Source organism: Scomber japonicus, chromosome 6, assembly GCF_027409825.1.
Source record: "Scomber japonicus isolate fScoJap1 chromosome 6, fScoJap1.pri, whole genome shotgun sequence".
In the NCBI taxonomy this organism is placed as follows: domain Eukaryota; kingdom Metazoa; phylum Chordata; class Actinopteri; order Scombriformes; family Scombridae; genus Scomber; species Scomber japonicus.
The window spans coordinates 29,019,995-29,047,984 of record NC_070583.1 but is presented as its reverse complement, the minus strand read 5'-3'; the positions used below and the strand labels follow the sequence as shown (position 1 = coordinate 29,047,984).

The 27,990-nt window shown below is 40.0% G+C and overlaps 1 protein-coding gene and 1 long non-coding RNA gene across 2 annotated transcripts; one reads left to right on the top strand and one right to left on the bottom strand.

Moving 5' to 3' along the window:
- Window positions 1-26: 26 nt before the first annotated feature.
- On the bottom strand, window positions 27-27,649 carry elna (elastin a). Its single transcript, XM_053320253.1, has 35 exons — window positions 27,511-27,649; window positions 23,337-23,394; window positions 23,091-23,224; window positions 15,766-15,801; window positions 15,483-15,554; window positions 14,701-14,730; window positions 13,616-13,689; window positions 13,319-13,396; window positions 12,847-12,898; window positions 12,644-12,706; window positions 11,639-11,671; window positions 11,455-11,526; window positions 10,601-10,642; window positions 10,443-10,517; window positions 10,298-10,348; window positions 10,111-10,182; window positions 9,864-9,899; window positions 9,583-9,714; window positions 9,281-9,412; window positions 9,082-9,186; window positions 8,268-8,372; window positions 8,061-8,144; window positions 7,932-7,964; window positions 6,984-7,106; window positions 4,858-4,968; window positions 4,561-4,665; window positions 4,376-4,408; window positions 3,765-3,863; window positions 3,640-3,675; window positions 3,129-3,179; window positions 2,990-3,000; window positions 941-967; window positions 468-494; window positions 217-270; window positions 27-92 (listed from the first exon to the last, which is right to left on the bottom strand). Exons 1-35 carry the CDS (start codon window positions 27,647-27,649, stop codon window positions 27-29), a joined length of 2,451 nt encoding a protein of 816 aa, XP_053176228.1.
- Window positions 5,153-6,045, top strand: LOC128360364 (uncharacterized). The gene is made up of 3 exons (XR_008321493.1): window positions 5,153-5,194; window positions 5,741-5,758; window positions 5,995-6,045. It is a non-coding gene; the product is annotated as an uncharacterized LOC128360364 (long non-coding RNA).
- Window positions 27,650-27,990: the final 341 nt, after the last annotated feature.

Genomic DNA, 27,990 nt, shown 5'->3' with positions numbered 1-27,990 from the left:
CTTGCATGCACACATACCTGGAGGTTTCAAAGGTTTCGCTCCAGGCAGCGTTCCCGCTCCGATTCCAGGGCCGGTACCAGCACCATAAGGAACTAAAACACAGATAAGATAAAAGCAGAATAGTCACAATTAACAAGTCTATTATGTCTAAGTGAAAATAAAGTGGAAGTGATTTTAAAGGGAATATTTTAAAAGGTAGGTATTGGTCATTGTTACCTGGTAAGATTGGTTTAGGTGGTTTGCCCCCTGTTCCAACACCAACGCCAATACCTGAAAGCAGGAGTGTTTAGTATCATTATAGAGTCAAAGGCTGCAGCAGAGACAGAGCTGCTGTGTTAGTCTTTGTCTCCACCATGTGGCCACTTGAATTTATTCAATCCATAAAGTTTCAGTAACAAAACACAACTCAAAGGTTACAGCAACCATGTTGAGTTTTTGAATCAATAATGGTATAAATATTGGCTTACCTCCAGGTTGTGGGACTCCGGGTGCAACTGAAAGAAAGAAGAGACTAAGACATGAACTATCTAACATACCCTACTTCAAAATGTGTTATTAATGCAAATAAGCCTGAGGACAAAAACACAACAACAAACACAAAAAAGAAACCTCCCAACAACCTTTTTCAAAACACTTCAAAAGAAAAAAATCTTACAGTCTAAAGAGTAAGAAGGAAAACAACAACAGCATAATGTAATACAACCAAAAACAAAGGCAAACACATACTGCTCACAGTATTAACACTAAAGGATGGTTTGCCCGAAATATGTAAGACTCAATTGCAATCAAATGACTTATTATTATGACATGAATTTTTTTTTTAAATATTTAAAACATTATTATTCATTTTTTGTATATTTTTGTATACAAAACACTGCATTTGTGAATTGATTGTCACATAATTAATACACATACAAAAGTAAGTAAAAACTGCTCTTACCACCAGAGGGCGCAACACCTGCTCCACCTTTGACATACAAATACACAATTTAAGTGTCACATATCAAATAATAAGATTTCGGGGTATTTATTTTTGTGTGTATTTCAATATAATATATATTTACCAACACTTGTTCCAGCTGTGAAATAAAATAAAATAAAAACTCATTAGGTTTAATTTGCTACAATACATATTTATGTTTTTCAGATACAGTAGTTTACTAAAGCACAGAGGTTTTCAAAATGGGAGGGGGGCCCCCCAGGGCATTCTTCAAGCACATTCAGGGGAGGTTCAGTGAATAGAAGTTAAAAAAATATTAGTTAGTTATCAAAAGGAGATAATGTAGAAAAGCCAAAATGTGTGATTAGGTTAATGAGGTAGTTCAGAGTACAGTAGACTTGCACAATTTTACTGTTTTTCCCACGTTCCCATAGTCAGAAACTAATAAATGCCTTAGGAAAGACTTTTTAATGTCTTTTGGGTGGTCTGAAATGATGCCAAACAGGCTTAATTGTTGAGTGTCTATGAGATCATATAACATAACATTGTCTGAGTGGAGGCCCACAGATTGCTGTAGTACAATGATTAATGAAAAAAACATTTAATATGTACTACTCACCACTTGGCTGAATAATTCCACCAGCAACTATCAAAAAGATAATAAGTAACAGGGTGTAAGCACAGATTGAAACATACAATAGAATTAAATCAAGTAAATGAAAAAAATACAGACTTATTTTCAACCTACCGCCTGTTTTAAGACATCCACCACAAGTGCAAGAAAAAGGAGAGAAAAAAAGTTAAAGTTAAATTGTCTTTTATAATGTGAAATTTTATAATGTATTTGTTTTGTTTAGTCACATTAAGAATTATTAAATGTACAATGGCTGTTGATGATGAAACAAATGAAAAATAACTTAATATTACATGTTGGAAAAGGCAGAAATGAGAATGGGGAACAAAATGCAAGACACCACCATAATTACATAAAAGAAACATTTAACATAACATGACAAGAACATCTCGTCAAGACAGCAGACATACAACACAACAACCTACTAAAAGGTAGTATTCTATAGCAGGGGCTTCACAGTTCATACAGTATACAACTATATAAAACTGCAAGTTAAATGACACATTAGACACTTTCATGGCAATGATTTTGTGAAATTTGATTCCTGGAAATATCACCAAGCTCCCCTGCTGTAGAACGTGAAGTGTAACACTAATCAGGAGAAACTGAGCCAATGCAGACATGTCAACACAAACGTCTCGAAACATCGATGAGAAGTCAACAGTGTGAAGATTAGATTTCAGAGTTAATCAACAGTATCACATTTTGAATGTAGACTCAATGAAGATCCAAATATTACAGGTATGCATGAAAATAATCCATCAAGCACAGTGAGGGGTTAGTTAAAAAGAAAAGGCATGTGCAAGACAAGTGCTGTTGAGAAAAAAGACACAACTTTTAACCACAACTGACAATAATAATACTGGAGTGGAAGAGTTCAGGCAGGCTAAACTAAAGTCTCTTTCAGCACTACATGAGGCCCGGCATTTAAAGAACGTGTCTGAAACATCTGAAGCTTTGGGATGTAAAATGTTCTTGTATCTGACAGCAAACAATGCTGCTGATTAAAACAAAAGACGCCAAATTCACTTATTAGATCATGTGTAATGCTGAAAGAAGGAAGTGAATAACACTTGTCTGTTTGTTAAAGACAGTTTTCTACAGTCCAAACAGTATTTGAGAAGATGAATGATGAATGTAAGCCTCATACTGTAATATCTGGACATATTATGAATATATTCCCATACTGCACAATACAATACATGAAGATTTAGACAAAGAGATGGAAATATAGCACTAGAAGAAGTTGATGGTAGGTACTATATTGTCTATTTTTGGATGATAAATTGTGTTATTCATATTTAAATATGTAGCCATTAACATGCTAAATCTGGATGCTGCTTAAAATATTGATGCAGACCTGCAACACTGAATAAAACACTGACTAAAATGTCTAGTTTGGGAGAAACACTCACATTCACAAATACTGAGAGGAGCGATTTACAGTGTACTACATCACAGTAGAAAATACATAACAATTCTTAATTTGAGGCATACTAAATACCACAGATGGCACTACATGGCGAAAGATTTCATGCAAACATTAAGTCTTACTGGGCTGTGGGACCTCTGGGGCCTTGCCAGTTGTGGCAATAGGCGTGGGCCCTGCCAAAAAGACAACAGGTAGCAGTTTCATCCATTGTGCTTTAAAATGCAGCAGAGTGGGAGAGACTAGAAAAGGCAAAAGCCGTCAGGTGGATCTTGACATTGCCACGGCTGGGAGGATGTAAGCTAGAGGGGGTCAATAGCTGGTAGCACTAGCAATAAAAACGTGAGCTGTGTGGGCAGGAAATGGCTGAAGAAAAATGTAGAGGGCATAAACAATGATGATGGAAGTACTTGTAGCAGTGTGCCAGGTGAAAGTGGAAATGTGTGGTGGGTTTGGCCGACCGTCTGTGTGTTGCTGCTGACTGAGCTGAATGAGCTTCTAATGCTTGAAAATATCCTTAATGGTATAATATTTACGATCAGTGTAAAATGATCCAGGGCTGTTTTGCTGATTATGCAGTACTATAAGTACTATACTCCCGTAACGCTGTAGATATATTACAGTGTTTCACTGTACCTGGATCAGGGGTTCCTGCAGGAACAAGGTCCTTTCCTGTAAAAGCAATAAAAACATCATTCATTATGCAAAATATAGAAAAGGGTTCATATAAAAAATAGTAACTTAACTTTTCAAAGCTTTACCTGGTTTTAAGCCTACAGGAACACCTGTACCGCCTGGACCAACACCGACAGCCTGACCTGGTGTAGCTCCTGGGACGGCAAGTCCTAGTCCGGTGACGCCTGTTAGGTCAGTGAATGTAAGTCCCATATTCACTCTCTTTTAGCTCTGTGTTTAATCTCTACAAACTCTTGAAGGACATATCTGTATTTGTAGTTGCTAAATGCTTGGCAATGTTCACCAGACAGTGTGTGTGTTTGTCATTTTGTGCTTAGCAGTGAGTGTGCAGAGGATTGTTGGTGCTTTTTCACTGAAAGAAGCTGCCTGCAGTGGCCAAAAACAAAGCTAAGAGAGAAGTGAGAGTAAACCAAAACGTTAAATTGACAAGGTGCCGAAAGCTCTTTAAAGCCATGCGGAGCTGCAGAGTCTCTGCCATAACTCTCTGTAGAATAATTACTGCACGTAACAAACATTACACATTGCCATTTCATACATTGTTATTCCAAAAATATTGATTATAGCTGCTTTAAGGTAAGATATAATGAACTATTACATTACAAAAGACCTTTGACCTTTGAGTAAACAGAATGATACGAAATAATTAAAGTGTGGTAGTTTTACAGCTTCTCCTCACCATATTTAGGTGGTTTCACACCGCCTGGATATCCTGCATACAAACAAAGCATCGTCAATACTCTTGTCTCTCATCATACACTTTGCATGGTGTCACATCTAACCTCTTAAATAATCTAGTAATAATGATGATAATAATAATAATAGTAACTCCACAGGTTTTTCATACACATGCACATGTTGTACCTCCAAACCCTCCTGGTACACCACCAGGTACACCACCAGGTACTCCACCAGGTACTCCACCAGGTACTCCACCAGTTCCTCCCAGTCCAGCTCCTCCTGGCAGTCCTAATGAATGAAAACAGAGCAGTTACATAAACTTCCCATTAGAACCACAGTTCATACACAACAATCACTATAAATATTGTGTATTCTATACATAGATTACCAGACATAAGTTTGGACACACTTTCTAGTGTTTAAAGTATTGTCAGTGTCTCTGAATATGTAATATCCTTCTGCTTATGTACAGTGCAGTACCGTATTTAGCAGCTTTTGCAGCAGCAGAGTATTGTCCACCGCCTGGTACCAAACCAGCTCCTCCTGCTCCTCCCAGTCCTCCTGTTCCTAACCCTGCTCCTCCTGCAACTCCTAATTAAGGGAAACAAAGTGAGATAAGTGAGAAAATAGTTTTGGAATTATTTAATTATCCCCTTCTTGTTCTATTCGCTTCACAACAGAATCAATTTATAAACAAGCAAAAGTCTGAATATTCAAACACGTGTCGGGATGTTGAGTATTGGTGTGTTTGTGTGCTTATTATTTACAGTACCGTATTTAGCAGCTTTTGCAGCAGCAGGGTATTGTCCACCTCCTGGTACTCCTCCTGTCCCTCCAAAGCCTCCTGCTCCTAATCCTGCTCCTGCTCCTCCTGGAACTCCTAATTAAGGAAAACAGTTTCATTTACATTAAATGATATATAACTGAGAAAATAGTTTTGGAATTATTTTATTATTTACTCTTTCTATTTCCCTCACAATCAACTCATAAACAAGCAAAAGTCTCAAGTTTAGACACGTGTGTGTGTGTGTTGAGTATTGGTGTGTTTGAGGGCTTATTTACAGTACCGTATTTTGCAGCTTTTGCAGCAGCAGCAGCAGCAGGGTATTGTCCACCTCCTGGTACTCCTCCTACCCCTCCGAAGCCTCCTGTTCCTAGCCCTGCTCCTCCTGGAACACCTAAATAAGTCAGTAACATGAGTTGCATCATTAGTTTACAGTAATAATAAAAATATAACATTGAGTAGGAAAAGGCAGGTGAAAAATAGATTTATATACACAAGAAAATGTCTGCAGGATCGGTGTGTTTGAGGGCTTATTCACTGTACCGTATTTTGCAGCTTTTGCAGCAGCAGCGGCAGCAGGGTATTGTCCAGCTCCTGGTACTCCTCCTGGTACTCCTCCTGCTCCTAATCCTGCTCCTCCTGGAACTCCTAAACAAAGCAGTAACATCAGTTGCATCATTAGTTTACAGTCATAATAAAAACATAACACTGAGTAAGAAAAGGTATGTGAAAAATAGATTTATATACACAAGAAAATGTCTGCAGGATCGGTGTGTTTGTGGGCTTATTTACTGTACCGTATTTAGCAGCTTTTGCAGCAGCAGCGGCAGCAGGGTATTGTCCAGCTCCTGGTACTCCTCCTGCCCCTCCGAAGCCTCCTGTTCCTAGCCCTGCTCCTCCTGGAACTCCTAAATAAAGCAGTAACATGAGTTGCATCATTAGTGTACAGTCATAATGAAAACATAACATTGAGTAAGAAAAGGCAGGTGAAAAACAGATTTATATACACAAGAAAATGTCTGCAGGATCGGTGTGTTTGAGGGCTTATTTACTGTACCGTATTTAGCAGCTTTTGCAGCAGCAGCAGCAGCAGGGTATTGTCCAGCTCCTGGTACTCCTCCTGCCCCTCCGAAGCCTCCTGTTCCTAGCCCTGCTCCTCCTGGAACTCCTAAATAAAGCAGTAACATGAGTTGCATCATTAGTGTACAGTCATAATGAAAACATAACATTGAGTAAGAAAAGGCAGGTGAAAAATAGATTTATATACACAAGAAAATGTCTGCAGGATCGGTGTGTTTGAAGACTTATTTACTGTACCGTATTTTGCAGCTTTTGCAGCAGCAGCGGCAGCGGGGTATTGTCCAGCTCCTGGTACTCCGAAGCCTCCTGTTCCTAGTCCTGCTCCTCCTGGAACTCCTAAATAAAGCAGTAACACAGGTTACATCATTAGTTGACAGTCATAATGAAAACATAACATTGAGTATGAAAAGGCAGGTGAAAAATAGATTTATATACACAAGAAAATGTCTGCAGGATCGGTGTGTTTGAAGACTTATTTATTGTACCGTATTTTGCAGCTTTTGCAGCAGCAGCAGCAGGGTATTGTCCAGCTCCTGGTACTCCTCCTGCCCCTCCGAAGCCTCCTGTTCCTAGCCCTGCTCCTCCTGGAACTCCTAAATAAGTCAGTAACATGAGTTGCATCATTAGTTTACAGTAATAATAAAAATATACCATTGAGTAAGAAAAGGCAGGTGAAAAATAGATTTATATACACAAGAAAATGTCTGCAGGATCGGTGTGTTTGAGGGCTTATTTACTGTACCGTATTTTGCAGCTTTTGCAGCAGCAGCGGCAGCGGGGTATTGTCCAGCTCCTGGTACTCCTCCTGGTACTCCTCCTGCCCCTCCGAAGCCTCCTGTTCCTAGCCCTGCTCCTCCTGGAACTCCTAAAAAAACAGTAACACAGGTTACATCATTAATTTACAGTCATAATAAAAACATAACACTGAGTAAGAAAAGGTATGTGAAAAATAGATTTATATACACAAGAAAATGTCTGCAGGATCGGTGTGTTTGAGGGCTTATTTACTGTACCGTATTTTGCAGCTTTTGCAGCAGCAGCAGCAGCAGCAGGGTATTGTCCAGCTCCTGGTACTCCTCCTGCCCCTCCGAAGCCTCCTGTTCCTAGCCCTGCTCCTCCTGGAACACCTAAATAAGTCAGTAACATGAGTTGCATCATTAGTGTATAGTCAAAATAAAAATATAACATTGAGTAGGAAAAGGCAGGTGAAAAATAGATTTATATACACAAGAAAATGTCTGCAGGATCGGTGTGTTTGAGGGCTTATTTACAGTACCGTATTTTGCAGCTTTTGCAGCAGCAGCGGCAGCAGGGTATTGTCCAGCTCCTGGTACTCCTCCTGGTACTCCTCCTGCCCCTCCGAAGCCTCCTGTTCCTAGCCCTGCTCCTGCTCCTCCTGGAACCCCTAAGTAAGGGAATAAAGCATTGTGCATCATATAAGAAAAAAAAAGGACGCAAAATCAATCTGAAAAACTTGAGGAGTGAGTAAACACCATCTTCACTTACACAGAAAATGTATCTATTAAGGAATTTAAGGCAAAATGTTGTTGCACACATAGTACCAGTCAAAAGTTTGATTCACTTCAATGAAAAAGTGTGTTCAAAGTTTTAACTGGTACTGTATATATTATAATCAGTCTAGTCACACTCTATGAACTGTAAGAAGGATAAGATAAGATCACAGTCTCACCATATTTAGGAGGTTTTGCTCCAGCTGCCAAAGCTGCAACACAACATACCCGACAGATGTTAGATTAGAAAATGATCTTGTAACTTTGAAAACCAATGAAGTAAAATATCTGTCTCAAGGATTGCTTACATCCATATCCTGGTAAAAATGGGACTCTTCCAGGAACTGCACCTCCAGCACCACCTGGGAGTACCCCGGCACCACCACCTTGACCTTTTATTAAAAAATAGTCATGTTATAATGCTGCACATTCACTTAAAATGCCAATTGAGAGACAATTTATTTGGTTAGCAAGTTTTTTTAAATTAATTTAGATTTTTGATTGTTAAGAGTTACCGTATTTGGCAGCTTTAGCAGCAGCAGCAGCGGCAGCAGCAGCTGGGTATCCTCCACCTCCTAATCCTGTTCCTCCCAGTCCTCCTGCCCCTTGTCCTGCCGCTCCTGTGGAAGACACATTTATTTCCAGGTAAAGCTGATGATATGGTCTAGTCTAGTATATTTGGGGGAGAGTGTGCTGACAATTGGGGTATTTTATGGTCTTTTTCACCCGACCAGACTTTTTGAGCCCTTCACTTTTTGTATGCACATTAGATCATAAACAGATGTATGCAACAGCAGCACTATTTGACTTACTTTGCATCTGAAACTGTTATCAAGCAGACTCTATTAAACTTGTAATAGTGAGTACCAAGAGGCCAGGTCTGAGTACTGTCAACACTGTTGAGTTGCAAAAGTGCTGTCGTCTTGTCAAAGCTTTAAACAGACAAAACAAAAACCAGACTATTGCATTGAACCTCCACTCCTCTGTATCCAGTCTCTGTCCCTCTCAGGCTTCTTTCCTGGCCTTTGGTAATCTGCGTCACACTAAAAAGAATCTAAATCCAACCAGGGCAACTACCTCAGAAGTTATGAATAGTAATCATTATTACTTTACCATATTTAGCAGCTTTTGCAGCGGCTGGGTATCCTCCTTGGCCTCCCAGTCCTGTTCCTCCCAGTCCTGTTCCTCCCAGTCCTCCTACTCCTGCAAAGACACAATTATTCAATTAATGTAATTGGGATCAGAACCTCTTTTGCATGACAGAAAAAAATCATACTTCTGATTTTAATGGAATTTTTTTCTTTGGTTGACAAAAAAAAAAATCCATACCATATTTAGCAGCTTTTGCAGCGGCAGGGTATCCTCCTGCTCCTCCCAGTCCTCCCAGTCCTCCTGCTCCTCCCAGTCCTCCTAGTCCTCCTGCTGCTCCTTGTCCTTGAGTGCACATGACCGAGTGAGGGCAAGAAAAAAAAGTAAGCTAACAATTTTAAGTCATAAAGTGCTGGATGGTGTAATTTATGCATCATACCATATTTAGCTGCTTTGGCTGCTGCTGAATATCCACCTCCTGGCACTCCACCTGGTACTCCTCCTGGTACTCCTCCTGGTACTCCACCTGGTACTCCTCCTGGTACTCCACCTGGTACTCCACCTGGTACTCCTAATGTCCATGAGACACCAGTCGAACAAACAAGTAAAATGAGTCAATGTAAATGGAGATGTTTGAGGTACTTGATATAATTTTGATATAATTTTCTTTTAGGAGAAAAAACTTGTAAGCTAACAATTTTAAGTCATAAAGTGCTGGATGGTGTAATTTATGCATCATACCATATTTAGCTGCTTTGGCTGCTGCTGAATATCCACCTCCTGGCACTCCACCTGGTACTCCTCCTGGTACTCCTCCTGGCACTCCACCTGGTACTCCACCTGGTACTCCACCTGGTACTCCACCTGGTACTCCTAATATCCATGAGACACCAGTGGAACAAACAGGTGATGGATGTTTGAGGTACTTATGATATCATTTTCTTTTAGGATGAAGGAAACTAAGATGTTTGAGAATGTGATTGTAAAAATTGCTTTCATGATATGGAAAAATATGTTCTCACCATATTTAGCAGCCTTGGATGCAGCTCCATAGCCTGCTGGAAAATATGTAAAGATCCAGAAGCATTTAATAACATCAGTGGAAATTGTACTAGATGCATTGATAGTAGTAATGATTTAACTTGTCTCAATATTTTCCACCATTGAACAGGTCTATGTTCTGGTGGGAAGGGTTTCTCAGTCATGAGGGCACTAGCATGGCTTTTGATATTTAGCCTTGTTTTGTATGTCTTTTGATAGATATTATACCTCCTGGCACCTGCCCTGGAAATGCTCCTCCAGTGCCACCAACACCTCCAGCGCCTCCAAGACCGCCCAAACCTGAGCATAGAGCACATATTTCAGTCAGATACAAATGTGAACTAATCTTACACAACTTACATAATGTTTTAATGATAGGAAAGTATTGTGTTGGTTAATGAATGCTGTGGTCTACCATATTTGGCTGCTTTAGCTTGAGCAGGAGAGAGACCACCGGGACCCACTCCTGCAGAAAAGAAAAACAACATGAGAGAGATTTTGTGGTATTTTCTACCTTTCACATCAATTAACAGTATATTTATTAAAAAAAACACACACACCAGTTCCAACAGGATAACCAGGGCCACCTTTTCCTGGAAGTCCAGCTCCTCCAGCAGCACCAAAGCCCCCATAACCTGAATGTGTAATGTGACACATCATTATTTGCTCTCAAATTTCAATAATAACAAATCTTTAAAAACAGAAAAGGTATTTTTACCAAAGGGAAGTTTGCCACCTCCAGGTTTTGCTCCATAGGCACCTGAAGAGAAAAACACCTCTTAGAGTTCCTTAGGGACAAGGGTTAGGGTCTGTAAAAAGACTGCCATAAAGGGATAGAAATGTCCCCTTTGAAACTCTTTATACAATATTTACATTTTTGACCCCCCTGTAAAAGTTAATGGTTTATCACTCGATAATGTCATTTAGAAAGACGCTCACATATGAATGATTCTTTTGCTTGCTCATCACTTGTGTCCTCTCTGCAGTGTCTTATCAGTGTCTTTACTCACAAATATCCAAGTGATTAACATGCCTCATTTAGATAGTAACTGTCAGAAAATAATCTAAGACAGTACATTAAAGGCAGAACTGCCAATTCAATGATGATGTAACTGATTGTGTAAGTGCAATGAGATAAAAGTGTGAAGAATACAATCTTGATAACCTTCTCTGTGAAGATTCAGTTTCGTAAAACCTCCTTTCAGTTATGAAATTTTGGAGCACTCTCTGAGTTGGCAAGTTTGCTGAATCATGTAAAGTTTAGTAGCAGCGTTTGTCTCCTCTACTAGGGTTAGTAGAACAGTAACATTACTGTGGGAATCTCTACAACGCAGCCATGTCCTGTTTTTGGGGCCTCAGAAAGTTGACAAATGGAGAAAAAAAGAAAAAGCTTTCTGGGTCCCCAAAGACAGATCTCTGCTGAAACCCCCTGTGATAAACCCACCATGGAAGACCTTAGGGCTGAAAGAACTGCAACACCAACAAGGTTCAAATACTCGCTATGAATAAATCGGTGGATAGATGAATGCAACAACCTGTAAACCGCAGTTTCTATCTAGTTTCAGATCTCACCTGGAACTTTGGGTGATTTGAGGGGGTATCCGTGAAAAACTCCTGTCTGCATCCCGCCACCATACCCGCGGCCTCCAGATCAGAGACAAAAATAATGTAAATCCTGACTAACTAATACTAATAATACAGACAAAATTAGAAATACATTTATTTTAAATGCAGTAATAATCATAAAAAAGCCTACCTGGTCCTACACCTCCCTGTCCTCCGCCTCCAACTGCATAAGAGAATTCACATCATGCAATCAGATGCACATATGAAGGAAGATCAATGTCTGAATGCAAGTACTAGAAGTCTAACATTAAGAAAAACACACAATACGCTAGAGAATTGAAGAGGACAGCTGCTTGGATACAACATGATGAAAATCCTTTTTTCCCAAAAGTCCTGAGCACAGCCAAATTCAAATCCCCAGCAAGTATTTAAGCTAATAGGACACTAGGCTCAAAACCAAATATACTCTTTTCAAATGTGTTATGATTCAGGTGAACAGCAGATTGTTGAATCTGGATCTCTTCCTGACTTAATTTAATCTAATCTCATACAGAAGGAGATTCAGGTTTTAAGTATATGCAGGTGTCTTTTTAAGCAAACTTAATTTTGTGTAACTGATGTTTCTGTAAAACCCTCTTAGCAAATAGTATTTAACTGTTTCATAAGATTAAAAACTGTGCAGCATATAGACAGGTCAGGCAGGAGGACCTAGACAAAGAGATCTCAGAGGAGCACTGGGAGGGATTCCCAGACATAGCTTCTTACAGTTCAAGGTGTTACATCGCTTAAATTTATCTAAATATAAGATAAATTAGATATTCCTAAATATAGATCATTCACATGAGAGCTGTGGGATTGTTCCAGTACTGCAGATGTTCTGGAAATGGTCTAATCAAGTTACTGGAGACACTCTTTACAAATGTAATTGTGAGTTTTGAACAGTCCTATTTGTTTCCTGATGACATTTTGGCTGCGGTATTTGGTATCACAGATCACCAGTACTGTGAGCCAGATGTGTATAGTGTTTTTGTATTTTATATTATTTTTGCCTTGAGCTGCTGTGTTCCCAGGGTCCTTATTACTTTTACAGGCAATAGAAACAGTGCTAAAAAAAATAAAAATGCAAGCGTTATTCAATGCCAATGACAGAAACTCAAAACCAGCCAATACTCCTGACTAAAATGCTACACCTTACTTGATTTTTGATTCAGGTCGGTGCCAGTGGCTACTCCCGGCAGAACACCGCGTCCGCCAAACCCTGAGGGAGCCATAATCAATCAGAGAACAGCCACATTAAATCCTTGTAAAGTGCTTATTTGCAAAACCGGTGACATTTCACATAATAAAAGACAATATCAAGTGCCAATATAGTGCCTGAGATTAATCAGTGAAAGTGACACACCTTTCCCTGGTACCAATCCACCTTGGTAAAGTCCTGGCACACCAACACCTGCCACAACAAATAAAAGGACAGTACTGTACTTTTTATTCCATAGTTAAATATGTGAAAATGATCTGGACTTATGACAAAAACTGTCACGATGAAGCAGGAGGCAGCAAAGACAGAATGGTGTTGCGGACATGTTACAGAAGTGTCTTTACTTTTCTTTCAGGACTGTTTTTATTACTAAAATTAGTTGAGTCACCTTTTAAATCTCTTCGTAAGACTCACTTCTTTCTTAATATCATTCGATATAATTATTGCACTATTTAATTTATTGTATCATGTCTATAAAAGGTGCTATATAAATAAAGTTACTATTATTATTATTCTCACATAAGCATGGCCAACATAACACTGCAGACCCTAAATGTGTAAAACATTATTATTTAATATATTTAAAAAAACAAAATCAAATTGATACAAAACCTGGAACTTTGGCAGCTTTCTTTCCTGCTCCAACACCAGCTCCTCCTCCTGGAAGGCCTGTCTGAGGAATAACAGGGACTGAAAAAAAAAAGATGAAATGTTAGTGGGTCATCCAAGACAAAAATTGGAGAAAAACTGGAAAAAAAAGTCACTTTCACTATTCATTGAAAACAGAGCAAAATAAGATTAAAAATGAAAATGAGCAGGGTAATGTGATGTAATGTGATGTGATTTGTGTGTGTATGTGTGTGTGTGTGTGTGTGTGTGTGTGTGTGTGTGTGTGTGTGTGTGTCTTGCCTCCAGCTGGCAGTGCGGCTCCAGTTCCTGCTCCTCCAGGTCCTGCTCCTGCCCCTGTTCCAAAGCAAAGTATTCTGATATTTAAATATAAACTATACGAAAACAGTTCAAGGTTTAAAGCTTATACTTATACATCTGTGAGCATCACATAAAACCATGAAACCTTGTATTGTGGGATATGCTTGTTGTCCATCCCATGGCCACTAGAGGGCTCTGTGATAAAGTCATAATGAACAGGTTTACGTCTTGTGCCAGGTTTGGCCTCTTCAGCAGGGAGCCAGACACCCAGACTGACCATTAGTATTGGTAGCACCTAATCGGGCCCCTCTAGTCTGTCATCACCACATGATCAAATGCAACATGGCTGACTTTTAATCTAATCAGTGGACGCAGTCAGTATGCATGGCATTTGCCTTGCCTCATCAAATGCCTCATTTCTTTGGCTATCCCCTCGTGCAGGAAATTAGCTGTCAGCTTCACTTGTAAAGTAGCTTGGCAACAGGATAAAACACAATCGTTTATTTGTTCAAACCTTTTTATTTTCACTTTTTAATCTTAAACTCCCCATACTTTGTCGGACAGACGTTGCGCACTGTCTGTAAGTATGTGGCCTGGGAGGTGAGGAAAAGTTTGGCAAAGAAATGTTTTGTTTTATCTGTGCTCTTTCAGAGGAATGACATGTTATTTTGAGTGTCATGAAAAGAGCACAGATTGATTCAAGGGACTAGTTTTGTTATTGCCAACCAATACTTAAGAGAAGGCTCTTTGCCATAATGCAGTCCTACTCATGATTGGGCCCTCCTGAGTCCATGTTTAATCAGCCTGCCTAATTTAAAGCAAATCATGCGCATATACAAGCACAGACTTCGGGTCACGCCGGCTCGGCTGAAGTTCAAACTGTCTAAAGTTTACAGGTACATAATAAAAATGTACATTTATGTGCCAAACTCTGTTATTCGTGAGTTACCATTAATGTGAAACATTCATTTTGGCTTTCTTCTAACATACATGCATGCAGATGTATCAGTGTTGAGCACACTTAAAGTTCATGCAGTAGTCTGTCATCAGGCCAAAAATCAGCTTACCTCCTCCTGGTAGCAGAGGGCCTCCAGCACCTGTGATTAAGACACCAAGAATCTCTGTGTAACTTTATCAGAAAAACTATTGAGACAATGCTTGAACCAAAGCTGAATATTTGTCTAATCAAGACTAATAATCTCTTCTGAAACAAGGCAGGAACTCATCCTTTAGCAGGTGACCACCAAAGCGTGAGTTAATGTTTAACCCTAACCCTAACACTACACCCTTCTACAGTGATAAATTGATGCTGCTTCATATTTAAATTTTCAAGCACTGGACTTTGCACTTAACATACAGACAATAGGTGAAGAGCTAAATTCTTAATCTAAAACTATGCTCACAATCACCAATGGAAATTTTAGAGCTGAATTTGTAGACATATTTACTGTGACTTAGAAAGGAAAGCAACACAACAAACAACTCAGAATAAGCTAATGGAAGATGTTTGGTGTGTCGTGCAGACACAATATTCCATACTGTCATCGTGTTTGATGATCCCCAGCTTCTATTAAAGTAACTTGGCTTTATGCACTGATAGTTTTTGAAGAAATGCTTGGCCTGAATTCAAGGAAAAAGCGCACCACTGTCTGAGATGCAGTGGAGCACATAATTATGTCCAGTGGAAGCATCCATTAACAAAAAGATGCCAGGAATTAATTCTACAGTAAATAGCTAAAGCACATGTCCATCTCCACTAAACTAACATCAGTTGTCTGGATTCTGCTGTGTGCGGGTGTGACTGATTTATCAAACATTAAGAGATTTTGTCATTAAGCATCTGTTGTACCTCTTTTGGCAGCCTTTTGTCCAACCCCTGGGTAGAAGCCTCCGGCGCCGCCATATGGAGGACCATAACCACCTAAATGAAACAAGGGGTAAAGGTAAGTGAGTGTTGGATTAAGGTGTAGTGTAAACTTTAAAAAACATTTGACATTGTTAGTGTGTGAAGTGGGTGTTTTAGTTCTTTGGATATTACACTGAAAGTCAAACATTCAAACCAAATATCAACTTAGTGTTACACTTATACAAACTACCAACTCCAGTTTCAGTCCCAGGTTTCAAGTACTCACCTGGTCCAAGACCACCAACTCCTAGATTGCCATAACCTAGAGAAGAAAGAAATCAATTACACAGTCTTACATCAAAACATTTTCAAGGACCTGCAAGATGTCATACTATACATTTTGGAAAACAATGCATACAAAATATGACACAATATCATGTGTGCCTAATTAACTTTGATTGAGAACACTCACATTTATGTTTCTAGAGCCAAGGCCTGTACCTTGGGAGCAGGGGAAAGAGCTGAACCCACTTACTAAGAAACTTGATAGACATAAGATCAGAAAGGGTAATCCATCTGGTTATGTTGTATTCTAAACACTGGAGGGAGCAGTTTGATCTTTCTGAGGCTGCAAACTAATCTATGAGCGGCAAACGCTTTTGGCTTGACTTGAGCCATGAATAAAGTCATATCCCAGCTTGGATATCTGCTTGCTGACAAGAACAAAAAAGTGAGAAGATAAGGAAATGGAAAAAGTGTGGAAAGAAGGGAATACCATTGAATAAACTGTTCACCACCTGCTCATGGATTAAAAAAGAGTTACAGACCCTTAAGATTAGTATCTAATGGGGAGAGGGAGTATTTTGTACTGACAAGGTTCAGGATGACTTTCAAAGAATATTCAACTTAACTTGTGATTTACTCTAGCCATGAATCTTGAAGTATGCATATTTAAATGTGTCATTGGGTGACTGGAAATTGGAAACAGCTTTAATCTGAAGGCTAAAAGTAAAAAAGTATCTACTAAAAAGCAAAGAAGATATAGGAACCAACTGCTCATTACATTAGAAAAACTACAGTGGCCAGGAAGTGCAAAATAACATTACAAAATGTGAAGATGCAAAATACTTTAAGAAGTGCTGAGACAAATTTACAAGTGGTGAAACACTTTTACCAGTCCTGAAACAAATTTACAAATGGTTTAATTTGCACTGCAGTTGGTTCATTCATGAGTTAAGCGTTGTATAAATTCTGCCACCAGGTGAAGCTGTAGAGTCAGTAAGAAACGAGTTGTGAAAGTGTCGTGAGACGACGAAAACTGTTCAGTGTTGTCCATCGCATGAGAATAGCAGCTAATTTATTTCATTGACATATATAAGTATATTTGTCTATAGTCTATTTAGTAGCTGAGGAAACACACTGGTGGATGGTCGCCATTCACTTTATCACTTCCGCGTCACGTTCGGTATTCCCTTACCGTGGAGATTGTGTCATTTGTAAATTTGTTTTGGGACTCGTAAGTGTTTCGCATCTTGTCAATTTGTTTTCTAAAATGTAAATTTGTTTTGTCCTTGGTAAAAGTGTTTTGCTCATGTAATTTTGTTTTATGATATGTAAAAATGTGAAAAAAGTAAGTGAAGGTTCGCTATTACTGACAGCAAGATTCAATTAAGTTGACATTAAGTATCTCCAGATACAGTCAGAGTGATGTTCTTGGTCTCTCATACAAGACCTTGTGATTAAGAATTTGAAGGTCAGTGCTACTTTTAAAGAAGTTTTGAGTTGAACAAGCTCCCCAATCAGAGATAAACATGTTGGAGTAATGACTGTTTTTGAAACAAGAACAAATTCAAATGCTGCCAACAAATTAGTCCACCGAGGAACTTGTTTTCATCAATACTTGTAAGCCAAAAAAATCTAGGGTGAGAACAACTAAGCATGGGAAACAAGCTGGACAAGGAAGGGAGAGAGAGAGAGAGAGAGAGAGAGAGAGAGAGAGAGAGAGAGAGAGAGAGAGAGAGAGAGAGAGAGAGAGTCAGATTGAAGCGGAGGGTGAGAGCTTGGAGTCTGTTCAGAAATGTGCAGGGTTCAGGTAATGATACTGACAAGCACAAGGAATGTGCTGGGAGAGAGACAGACAGAAAGATGGAAGTGTGGAGTTTCATGACCTAGTCAAAACAAATGTGGGCACTGGCCTTGCCAAGGGCTTGGCACACACACTGAGCATGCAATGCGAGCCCAGACGCTAAGCTAAGCGGCCTTGTGATAATCCATCTCCTTCAAAATTTTCAGTGAGAGTCTCCTCCATTGCTCTATCCCCAGACACACCTCGAAGTTATAACAACAGTATTCAATTCTTATATAAATCAGACTAATACAGGGCTTTCCCTCTTCCATTGTATTTTGGATTGACACGATGAACTTGTTCTCATTTGTCTCCTTTTATCAGTGAACTGTACATAGCACAGAAGGAGCTCACAGGAAACTGAAACAAAAGTAGTTACAAGATCTTTGGGACATTTTTCTAATGTAAAATGTTTCTTTAATTTAGACTCTGGAGTTCTGGTCTTCCCCTGTGATGATTAGTTTTGTTCTGGAGGTGTTTGTGTTTGAAATATACAGTACAGCGTGCGCAACTGAGAGATTATGCATGTCAATGGGAGAAAAACATGAAGAGAGAGTGAAAACAGGCAGCACTGTGGAGACTTTTAGCTTGTGAATCCATCATCTGGCCCACCTGTGCTCACATGTGCATGACCCAACCTGGCTCTGGCAGTTGAGCTCAGGGTCAACCAGCACCTGCCACGTTGAGCTCAACTCTCTGATTTGAGACCAGGAGACAAGATGCAGATGCGCAGAAGTTAGCCTGTGAACTTTGTGTGTCTGTGTGTGTGACCATGAGTGCAGGCCTTGGGCAGACACAAAGTTTAGACAAGAATGAAAAGAACAGAAACTTCATTTTTTGTGGTTCTGACATCACTAGACATTGGGAAAATAAAATGCTCTCAAGTAAAAAAATACTACCCTGGAGGTTGTGTACTTTCAGGTTCACAGTGAGAGGACACGCTAACAAAATCTGGACCGTTGCTGTTTTGGCATTTCTTCACTGATTGTATACAGTATTTGGGAGATGGAGTTTGAGCTCTTGTACAAAAGCTCTCTGTTTAACCATATTCACAACATCTTGTCAGCCCAAACAAGCATGCTTTTGTTGGACAACCATTACTACAGCACGTCAGCTCACATAAATAGACCTGTCTTAGCTCACACTTTATTGGAAGTCTACACCAATGTTGTTTGTTGTCATGAACCACACACATGGAAAGTCTGCACCATGACCCTGATATCAAATCATCACTTTTCTTTGGTGCTACTCCCAGCACTTAGCTGATTGCTGACAAACTGAAGGATTTCTGTACACCAATGTAGCGGCTATTTTTCTTAGTGACCCCGAAGGCATAGGGGGAAGCCCAAGAGACCAGTTAAAACACTGAATGCCTTTGGACCATGGTCAGAGGAACCCAACGAAAGGTCAACGCTCTGAACACAAGATGGAAGGGACAGAAACCCAATACTACACAGGAGGGAGAATTGGGGGCCAAGGAAGTTGGAAGGTAAGTGATGCAAGACTGAAATGCATCATAGTTTCCCTCCATTTAGATTTCCCAAAAAAATTGACAGAAACATTGTTTAATCGCCAGTTTCCATTCAGAAAAGACCACTAGCTTTCACAGCTGCGCAGTGACAAGTGCACCAGCAGGTTGTCGAGGTGAAATCTGCGATGGTGAGACAGTGTGGAATTGAGCAGCGCCCAACAGCGGTGATTCATTTGTGGTTGCTGGTTTGTGAATGACCTCAGTTAGGGTATGCATGTAAAAGCATGTCTAGACCCTCTCTGACAAAGAGGGAGTCTTGTTTTCAGAGAGAGAGATGAAAATGTGACGAAGGACAGGCTGCCATATTTATTACCTCCTGCTGTACCATGTCATATGCAATGGTATTAAAACTGAAGACTGACATTGGAGTAAAACTGGCCAGACAGCATGGCTAGTTCTTTCAGTCACCAGTCATGTTCTCAAACTCAAGTCCAGCACAAGTGATGGATATGAGCCAGTGTGAACAGGAATATCTGGTTTCAATCTCACAATTGAAACGTCTTGCTCATTCTCCACTGGGGTTAGGTAAGGTAATCATCTATTTCAGAACCACAGGAATACAAGAGACATTAATCATAACATTGTCTTCGGCCCTCAGTCTCTTACTCTTGTTCTCCCTGTTCCTCCATCCTTTTCTCTTTTCTCTTTCCTCTCGAATCGGTGTCAAAGGGGTTGCGCCAACCAGACATGAGGTGTTAATAGCAGGGGCCAGAGGAAGCCAAACGTGAGAAGTGAAAGATGGATTTGCTCGCTTCTCTCTTTCTCCTCCCTTTTTCTCCCCCCTCTCTCCTTTTCTCTACTTTGTGAACCAGCTGGGCCCGGTGAAGGGTTTAATTTAGGAGAGCTAAGAATTCCATGGCAGGGATCCACTGTAACTGACGGCAGACGCGCAGAGAGCAGACTTAGAAGCCGGAGTTCTGGAATGTCCAGGAAATTTTGGGGGTCTGTTTCTCAGCATATTCTTTGTTTAAACTCATATTTAACCAGACAAGTGGTCTGAGAACAAATGTTTATTTACAGTAAGGTCATGTCATACAATTAAATCTCACAAATCCCTTTAAAACTGTCATCTGAGTTGTAAAACTGACCAGCATGTCACAGAAAAATGACACATCTTGAGTCTTGTGTTCAGCTAAATACTGGGTTTGCTGTACAATCATCACAAACCATCGAACCACAAACACAGAAAGGGTAAAGGGTAATTGCAAGAAGCCCAGAGGCTGGCCATGGAAAAGAAGACTTTCTGTAATGTGAAGGAAAATCTCTATGATAACTTCATCTTCAAAGACTCTGGGAGGTCTCAAGAGAATCAGCATTTTACTGGGATTGACAGGTAGATTCTGTTCTTCGGCTGTGGTCCCATATAAATTTCCACTTTGAAAACAAAGCCCATCATTATGTCCTTCACAGCCACGACACCAGATTTTTATCAGTATCAAATTATCGCACTGTTCCACTTCCAAGTTGGTGGATAGATTGCATTCTTACGAGGTGACGTGGGATAAACTGGATGAAAGCAGAATGATGCGAGGTGTTGTAGTAATTCCAGATCGCGTGAGACAAGTGGACACACTGAAGCCCCCCCTTGCTTTCTCTCCCTTCCCTCTCCTTTGACCTCCCCTGCTCCTTGTCACTTTCACGTTCTCTGTGCTGTCAGTCATGGCCACCGAGCTGGGAGAAGCAGGACTAGCTGCATGTTGGACTAATTAAGTATTTGCGCTGTCGCACCACTACACACAAAATCTCTCCCTCGCTGGCTGGTGTGAGCCAGCCGACTTTGGCGGCAAGCCTCTTTATTGTTTTCGCTTTCCTTTTCCATGCAGTCATTGACACTATCTATGAGAAGTCTCAAAGCTTCAGCCTCCCACCTTGCCAGATGACCCCAAGTGCACAACTGTCAGAGCTCCTACAGACAAACAGGGGAAGGGTCTCAGATTGCCTCACTCTCTTTAAATCTCTGCTTTTGGGACAATATCCAGGTAGAAATCTGTGTAATAAAACTGGACTTCCAAGCTGCTATGTCGGTGTACTTAGTCATTGCTGTAATGGGTGGTCAGCTTTATTTTAATAGGGGACACTTGCATCATACTAAAAAAGACAGTTCGGTTTCATTATGCAGTAAGCTCTCACACTGATGATCGAACTTTGGAGGGTCTCACCCACCCACACACTTGGGCATCAGAACTAAGACATCATCTCCGAGGCGTTGAGCAATTCTTACAAATGACTCCAAATTAACAGTAACTGTAAAAGTAACCATGCGTATGTGGATTACAAGCACCGCCACCGTGCCAAACCTGGCTGCCTTGCCCAGTGACGTCTGGTGCTGACTGACCTCACCAGCCTGAGTCCGTGTGAGTCTCCCACCTCAGCACAACTCTGCAAACACATGCCTTATTTCAAACACATCTGTGTAAAGACATTACTGCTGTCCTTTAATTCAAACTGTGCTAATTTGTACATAATATCCACTCACGTTGTGATGTCATTGTTTATTCTACAACTCATACAGAGCACAGCATGACATGATATAAGCTTTCAATCCAACCAAACAACTATCGCTTTTACTGGTTTCTGTGAGAGTTGAGAGGCTTTGCTATTCTTCTTTTTATCCACCACTAAAGGAATGTCACAGTTGCTCCGCCAACACTGAGCCCCCTCAATATGTCTGAAGATTATCCCTAACCCAACACTCATACCATCACTCATTTTAGCTTGGCACACACACTCACAGTATGTACTGTAAAGGCACGCAGATAAGGCAGAAGCACACTGCAAGCATTAGAGTGTAGTACAAAGAGTACATGTGCACTTAGAGAATCCAGTTGTGAAAAACTGCAGATCTCTGACCAGTATGTACTATGTCTAGAGAAGATCAATTGTGCAAATGATGCATAATGCGAGAAAACCAGTCAACAAGTGCAGCCTGTGGCCATGGTATGTAATGTTGGCCAAGTATATTTCCTCTACCAGATGGTCCACATATGCATCTAACTGCCATTCCACTGAATACTTTTCTGACAACTCAGGGTTGAGAAAAGAGACCTGCGTTCAACAGGTCAGCTCGACAAAGAACATGCACATTGAAACATTGATGTTAGCTTCATCGAGTCGGCCCTAAAAGCATTTTCCAAGTTCTTCTGTCATTACGAAGGCTAAGATCATAGGGCAGACATATGACACATTTCACTGTAGCAAATATATGGGATACAATACGAAGGAAAACAAGTGACGACGATAAATTATGTCACTGACAGTGAAAAAGCTGTTGCAAAAGTGTAGAAGGAAGGAAGGCCAATAGGTCTAAAGTCGTTTAAACACCATTCGTTTCCGCAAGGCATTTAGTCCAGAATTGCACCCTGACAACTATTGAGAAATACAGGAAAACATTTTTTCACTGGGGTCAGATACTTTCAATGACACACATTATTTCAAAGCATATTTTAAAAATGAAGAAAATTGCACTGGAAACACAAGATTTAATAAAGTTGAATATGAGAATAAATAACATTGGAAGGACATCTTTTGCAGTGACTTTCTAAATGATGATGGGTGAGAAATGTGAGTGCTCTGATGCTACAAAGGCCTGCAACATTCAAGTTAGCAAAATTTATTCAGATAGTAAAACATGTACTGTTGCCTAGATGGACACATTTTTGACAGGGAAGAAAATGAAAACAGGTGAGGCTCATTGAGCCAACACGAAAATATGCAGAAGCCTATCTTGCTCTCAGGTTCATCGCCATTATACTGTGGCGGGAGACTCTTCAGCCTTTTATGTCTTAAAAAATGCTTCAATTGACATATTGGATTGCATAAATTTTATGTAGCTTCTGAAGTGCGGCATGATACAAAGGTTGAGAATACTTATCTACTGAAAATCCTCAACTCTTCTACTCAGCCGCAAATCCACACAACAGGATCTCAGACCTAACAGACTTCAGTCTGCTTCTACCACTGATTACAACCAGGTCGTTCAATCGGCCATCTGTCTTCATGGGCTGAAATTTCTCCATCATTGTGTAAACAACACTTGGGCTATGCTGCCAGATGGATAAGGATAGAGGTCCATGCTCCAGACCTAGAGTACTGGCAAAGGGAGCACGGGAGAGGTTGTGAGAGCATGCCAAAGGATGGCTCATCAACTCACACAGTGAACATAAAAAAAACCCATTGGTGGTAAAATGCTAACTACACAGACCTGACACAGAACGGGTTGATGAAAGGCTGGGGAGCTGCTATTGAGTTATAACATATCGCTTCAATATGGGGAAAATATCAGTTATAAACTGTAATGTGAGGCATGCATGAATCATTACACACTAATAAAAACTAATAAATCCCATATCTTATCTTGCATTTTATCTGGCTTTACTCTGATATCATTTCAATTATTTAGATAAATTAGTGAGATTATTCATAAAAACATCTGGTGAAAAACTGTTTGGGGAAACAACATTTACAATGTGAACAAAAAAGGTGGTTGTGTGTGTGTATGTTGGGTGGGCTGAGTTGAGTGTGGAGGTGGCTCTGATATTTAGAAAAAACAAACATTTCCTAAACATTTCCTCTGTAGACAGTTTAGGTTCCAAGATATTGAAAGTTTGCCACCAAGACTTGATGTAGGGCAGATTGAGGAGGAAAGATATGTAGGTGGTATAAACAGAGAAAAATGCCATCGTTCAAATAGTGACAGAATAAGCAGCACTTGATCGATGGCATGTGTCTGTGTATGTGGCCAGAAGGGATACAATATGTCCCCAAACCACTGTCAGGATACATTCTGAGTATTTATGTGTCTGCGTGCGTGCACATGTGCTCACACTTGTAATAACACACATTTGAAGATCATAAACATATTTGCATACTCTCTGGGTCAGCCACATGCACATGCAGACGCTTCCAGTCTCTGACAGCTCCGAGGACAGGTCTGAGCTCCGGTAATAAAAAGCATATGTGCTCCAGGAGACGAGACCTCTTCCAAGCTCATCTTCTTTTGGCTAAACACTTTCATCCGCACCTCAATCTATCAGTCTCCTCTTTGTCAGCAAGCTTTTTAAGCATGTGTGTTGCATATAATGCTGTGTGTTTGTGTGTGTGTGAGTGGTTTATAATTATGACATATATGCAATATATATGTGAGAGTTTTTGGTATTTTCCATCCTCCTTGCTTCCACACTGTCTCTTCTCTGTCCTCCTTTCTACCTTTCCTCAGTATCTTCCTGTTGAGAAGCAGGCAAGTACACTTCGTTCTTCTTCAAACAATGACCCAATATGAACCAGAGGGATAAATGATGGACCAGAAGACTCAGGTGTATCCATGGGCTGTGCATTTCAAATTTCAGAAAGGTGCTCACAATATTCATCATGCTACAAAGTGGGGGTTCGGTGGTGAACTAACCATTTTCTTAGTAGCTGCACATGAGAAATATTCTTAGAAAAAGCCATAAAATGAATACCAGCTTCAAAATAGACTCAAATGTTGGCAACAGGCTCTATAAACTGTAGACCTGCGTATGTATTTGCTGCAATCAGAGGCTACAACTGTCTGATCTACTGCAAACTGAAGTGCGCTCGCAGAGTGATCCAAGATTTCTGAACGCTGTCAAAAACAACTTGCGGAGACATGTAGCTGCATTGACCAATGTAATCCATCATCTTAGATTACACATGCATTGCAGTTCAAACATCTTTCCAAGTATGATTTTATCTTGCACCTAATTGTTGTGATTATTTTCGCAATTTTTCCATTACTTTGTATTGCTGTGTTTATTTAGAGGCAATGGGGAGGCAACATGAAGCTAAAAGCTTTAGAAAAAAGCTTTCCTGTCCAACGATGTGCAATGCTGTCTTCAAATGCAGCAAGTAAGGACTATATGCACTCCAGTTCTAAACAAATGCTAAACGCAATAAATCCTAACTTCATACAGGATTTAAGAGACATTTTTGTGTTCTGAGTTTTTGTGTTGCTGATGAATTATATGGGATCATACTAAAAATGTGTCAAACATTTATTGATTTAAATAAGATGGACAAAATATAGCCCAGTGGTGACTAGTGTATTTCATGGAGCTCCTCTATGATACCTACAGTATAATCTCCGAGGGTGCAAACTGCTTATAGACTTTGACTGTTCATATCATTTTTCATTTTATCATCTCCTAGATCGATATTGCCCTCACACTGCCTGAAAGTGGTAAGAGGTTATACTACAAAAGCCAAGTTTTGGCAATGACAGCATGAGGATTGAATCCACCTTTACTTGAGGAGCACAGGAAAGATGACAGTGTCTAACAGCTGTTCGTAAAACTTCCCCTTTCCAACTTTCGGTGTATTGTCAAAGCTGGATGCTGACAGACTTCACAATTAGTGTAACATTTACAAGGTCTTGCATGAGCTACGCTGCAATTCACTGCAGTCACGCTACTCACATCGCCAGCTGCTGTTCTCCATTACTGGCCAGGCAAGGTGCGTATCTGTGGAATGCAATGTCACTGCTTGGCTTACACATGAGAATGAATGACAGCTCTCTCAATGTGTGCATCTACGCGCAGTTCACCTTTTGCATGTGCCTCTCTTTAGCAACAGAATCTTTGTCATTGTGCTTAATATATTAAAAGGTAAACGATTTTTCTTATGCTGGCAGAAAGGAATTTATTCTGGCATGTTTTCTGCAATGCAAGCCAAACACTGAGTAACTGATGCAGATGGATTCAACCTGCCACTGTGTGAGGCTTACATGCTGGTGAACTTTTAGATGTACATTTGTGTAGTTATGGACGATTTATATTTGTAAAATACGTAGGAAGGTCTTATATCAAATTTTGGATAGCCTCAGCCAATATTCTTCTGATGGCATCTAAATCACTGATATGAAAAGTCACCACTGATGGAAACCATCAGAGATTACTGAACATAACTGCAGCCATGAAGTGGGACATAACTCCTTTGTAAATGTAAGCCTCCCTTCTGATTACAAAAAAATGTTTAAAACAAAGAGACTATAACTGTTGCCTCTGTGTTAGAGGATTTCTTTTCTTCCAGCAGAGATTAGTAATGAATATGGAAGGGAGCACCCACACCCAAATTGATTTAATTTTTTTTTTTTAACAAAATATGCTTTCATTTTTCTTACTGATGTAATTTTTCCCATGTCCACTGTGAGAGAGAGGCAGAACATAAATGCATACAAAAGCTAGCGCAATACTTCCCCACTAATAGTGTGCTTATCCCAGCCAAAATCAACTTCCACTGAATACTGGATATTAGGTCACTTTCACAAAATGGCTCTCCTGCAACTCTTGATAGAGGGTGGGGCTGGGCACTCTAGGGGGACCCTTCTGTAACCCGCTCCATGTGTTATCAGGACAATAAGACGTCTGCTAGGTTCCTTATCTTTCTAAACACATAGAGGTAGGCCGAGATTGTATCAGCAGTACTTACGGAAATTAAACGATAGCTAAACATTGCTAAAGCACCAATGTACTGCAGACTGAAATACAGCAAAGAAAAATATTGTACAGTATCGCACAGGAGGGCTGTGGTAAATTTCAACAAGGAGGTTTCCAGATATTGTAAGGGTCTAACATTACAATAACATTAATCAGTGCTCTGGCACCATTGTTTGGCAGGCGTTGATGGCCGTTTACACTCTGCCAATCATCACTCCCTACTATGGCAAAGGTGTAGGAGTGGTGGAATCTCTGTAAGGTCCCACCCAATTAGGACCGTTGAAGCGGCTGCAAAGCCAGTGTAAACCAACACTGGCGATAACACGGAGTGATAAGAAAAACCTGGTGACAACCAATCAAAAGACTGTTTCTCTTAAGTCATTGACCTTCGTCTGTGCAGGTCTCTCTATGTGTGTGTTAACTTAATGCATTCTATACATTAACCTACTTTATCCACCCAATAACAACACACTCAGTTTCCTTCCTTTCAGGGTACTTCAGCCTTTTCTGCTCAAAGTAATACAGAGGAATCTTCCATGTTTTTAAAAAAGAAATCTGTTTTGCTTCCATTACAGTATAACTTTAAAGCATATCACATATACAATAAAACATGTCCATCCTTTACACCACTTTCCATAACACATAATAATATAAATGTTCCAACTTACCAGGTTTAGGGGCCTTTCCACCTTGTCCTGTTAGGTGAAAAACAAAATGTAAGTTACGTTTTTCCCTGCAATAATAAAGCATTTTCATGCCTTTCATACATAGACGTCTTGATCTTGATTTACAGGATAATCCTTTTAATTTTGTATTGATGTGAATTAATAATGACAACAACTTCTTGTGGAAGATGTATGCTGACAGACACTGCTAAAATAAAAAAACAAAAAAACCTGTGTTCTAGGTTTTTTATTTTCATACCTGCTCCCAATCCTCCAATGCCACCAGGTCCAACGCCTCCTGGCACCAAACCACCTGGGCCTACACCGCGGCCTCCATAACCTCCTATTGTCAGTGTCAAACAGAGACAGATGTCAGGTGCTGCCAATATTAACACCATTATTAACAATGTTCATGCCCTGTCACCATGTCATGATCTTTGTATAGGATTGTTGAGAGAAATGTGCAACAGATCTCACATTTCCAAACCACAAACCTCATAATGTTTTCTATTAAACTAGTTTAACAACAGTGGTTGGCCCCTGAACACATGTTTTTTTCCCACAGCAATATCCCTTAGATTTAATTATTCTAATCTTGTGGTGGTGTGACAAAGAAGTCCCAACATGTGTTTTCCCCCAGATCTGACAAGACCACAGTTAAGTGTTGACAGACAATCTGTTTTTTCTTGTTTTTGTTAACATAAAACTTTAGCTTGTGCATACAGTAGCACTCAGATAC

What these genes read in the sequence shown, in the direction of transcription:
- elna (XM_053320253.1), bottom strand. Translation starts at nt 27,649, where the DNA reads ATGGTGTTAATATTGGCAGCACCTGACATCTGTCTCTGTTTGACACTG. An exon ending in ATCAACCCGTTCTGTGTCAG is followed by an intron (nt 23,225 to 23,336) that starts GTCTGTGTAGTT and finishes TCCCTTTGCCAG; the next exon opens with TACTCTAGGTCTGGAGCATG. An exon ending in TGCAAAAGCTGCAAAATACG is followed by an intron (nt 4,969 to 6,983) that starts GTACAGTAAATA and finishes TCCCTTAATTAG; the next exon opens with GAGTTGCAGGAGGAGCAGGG.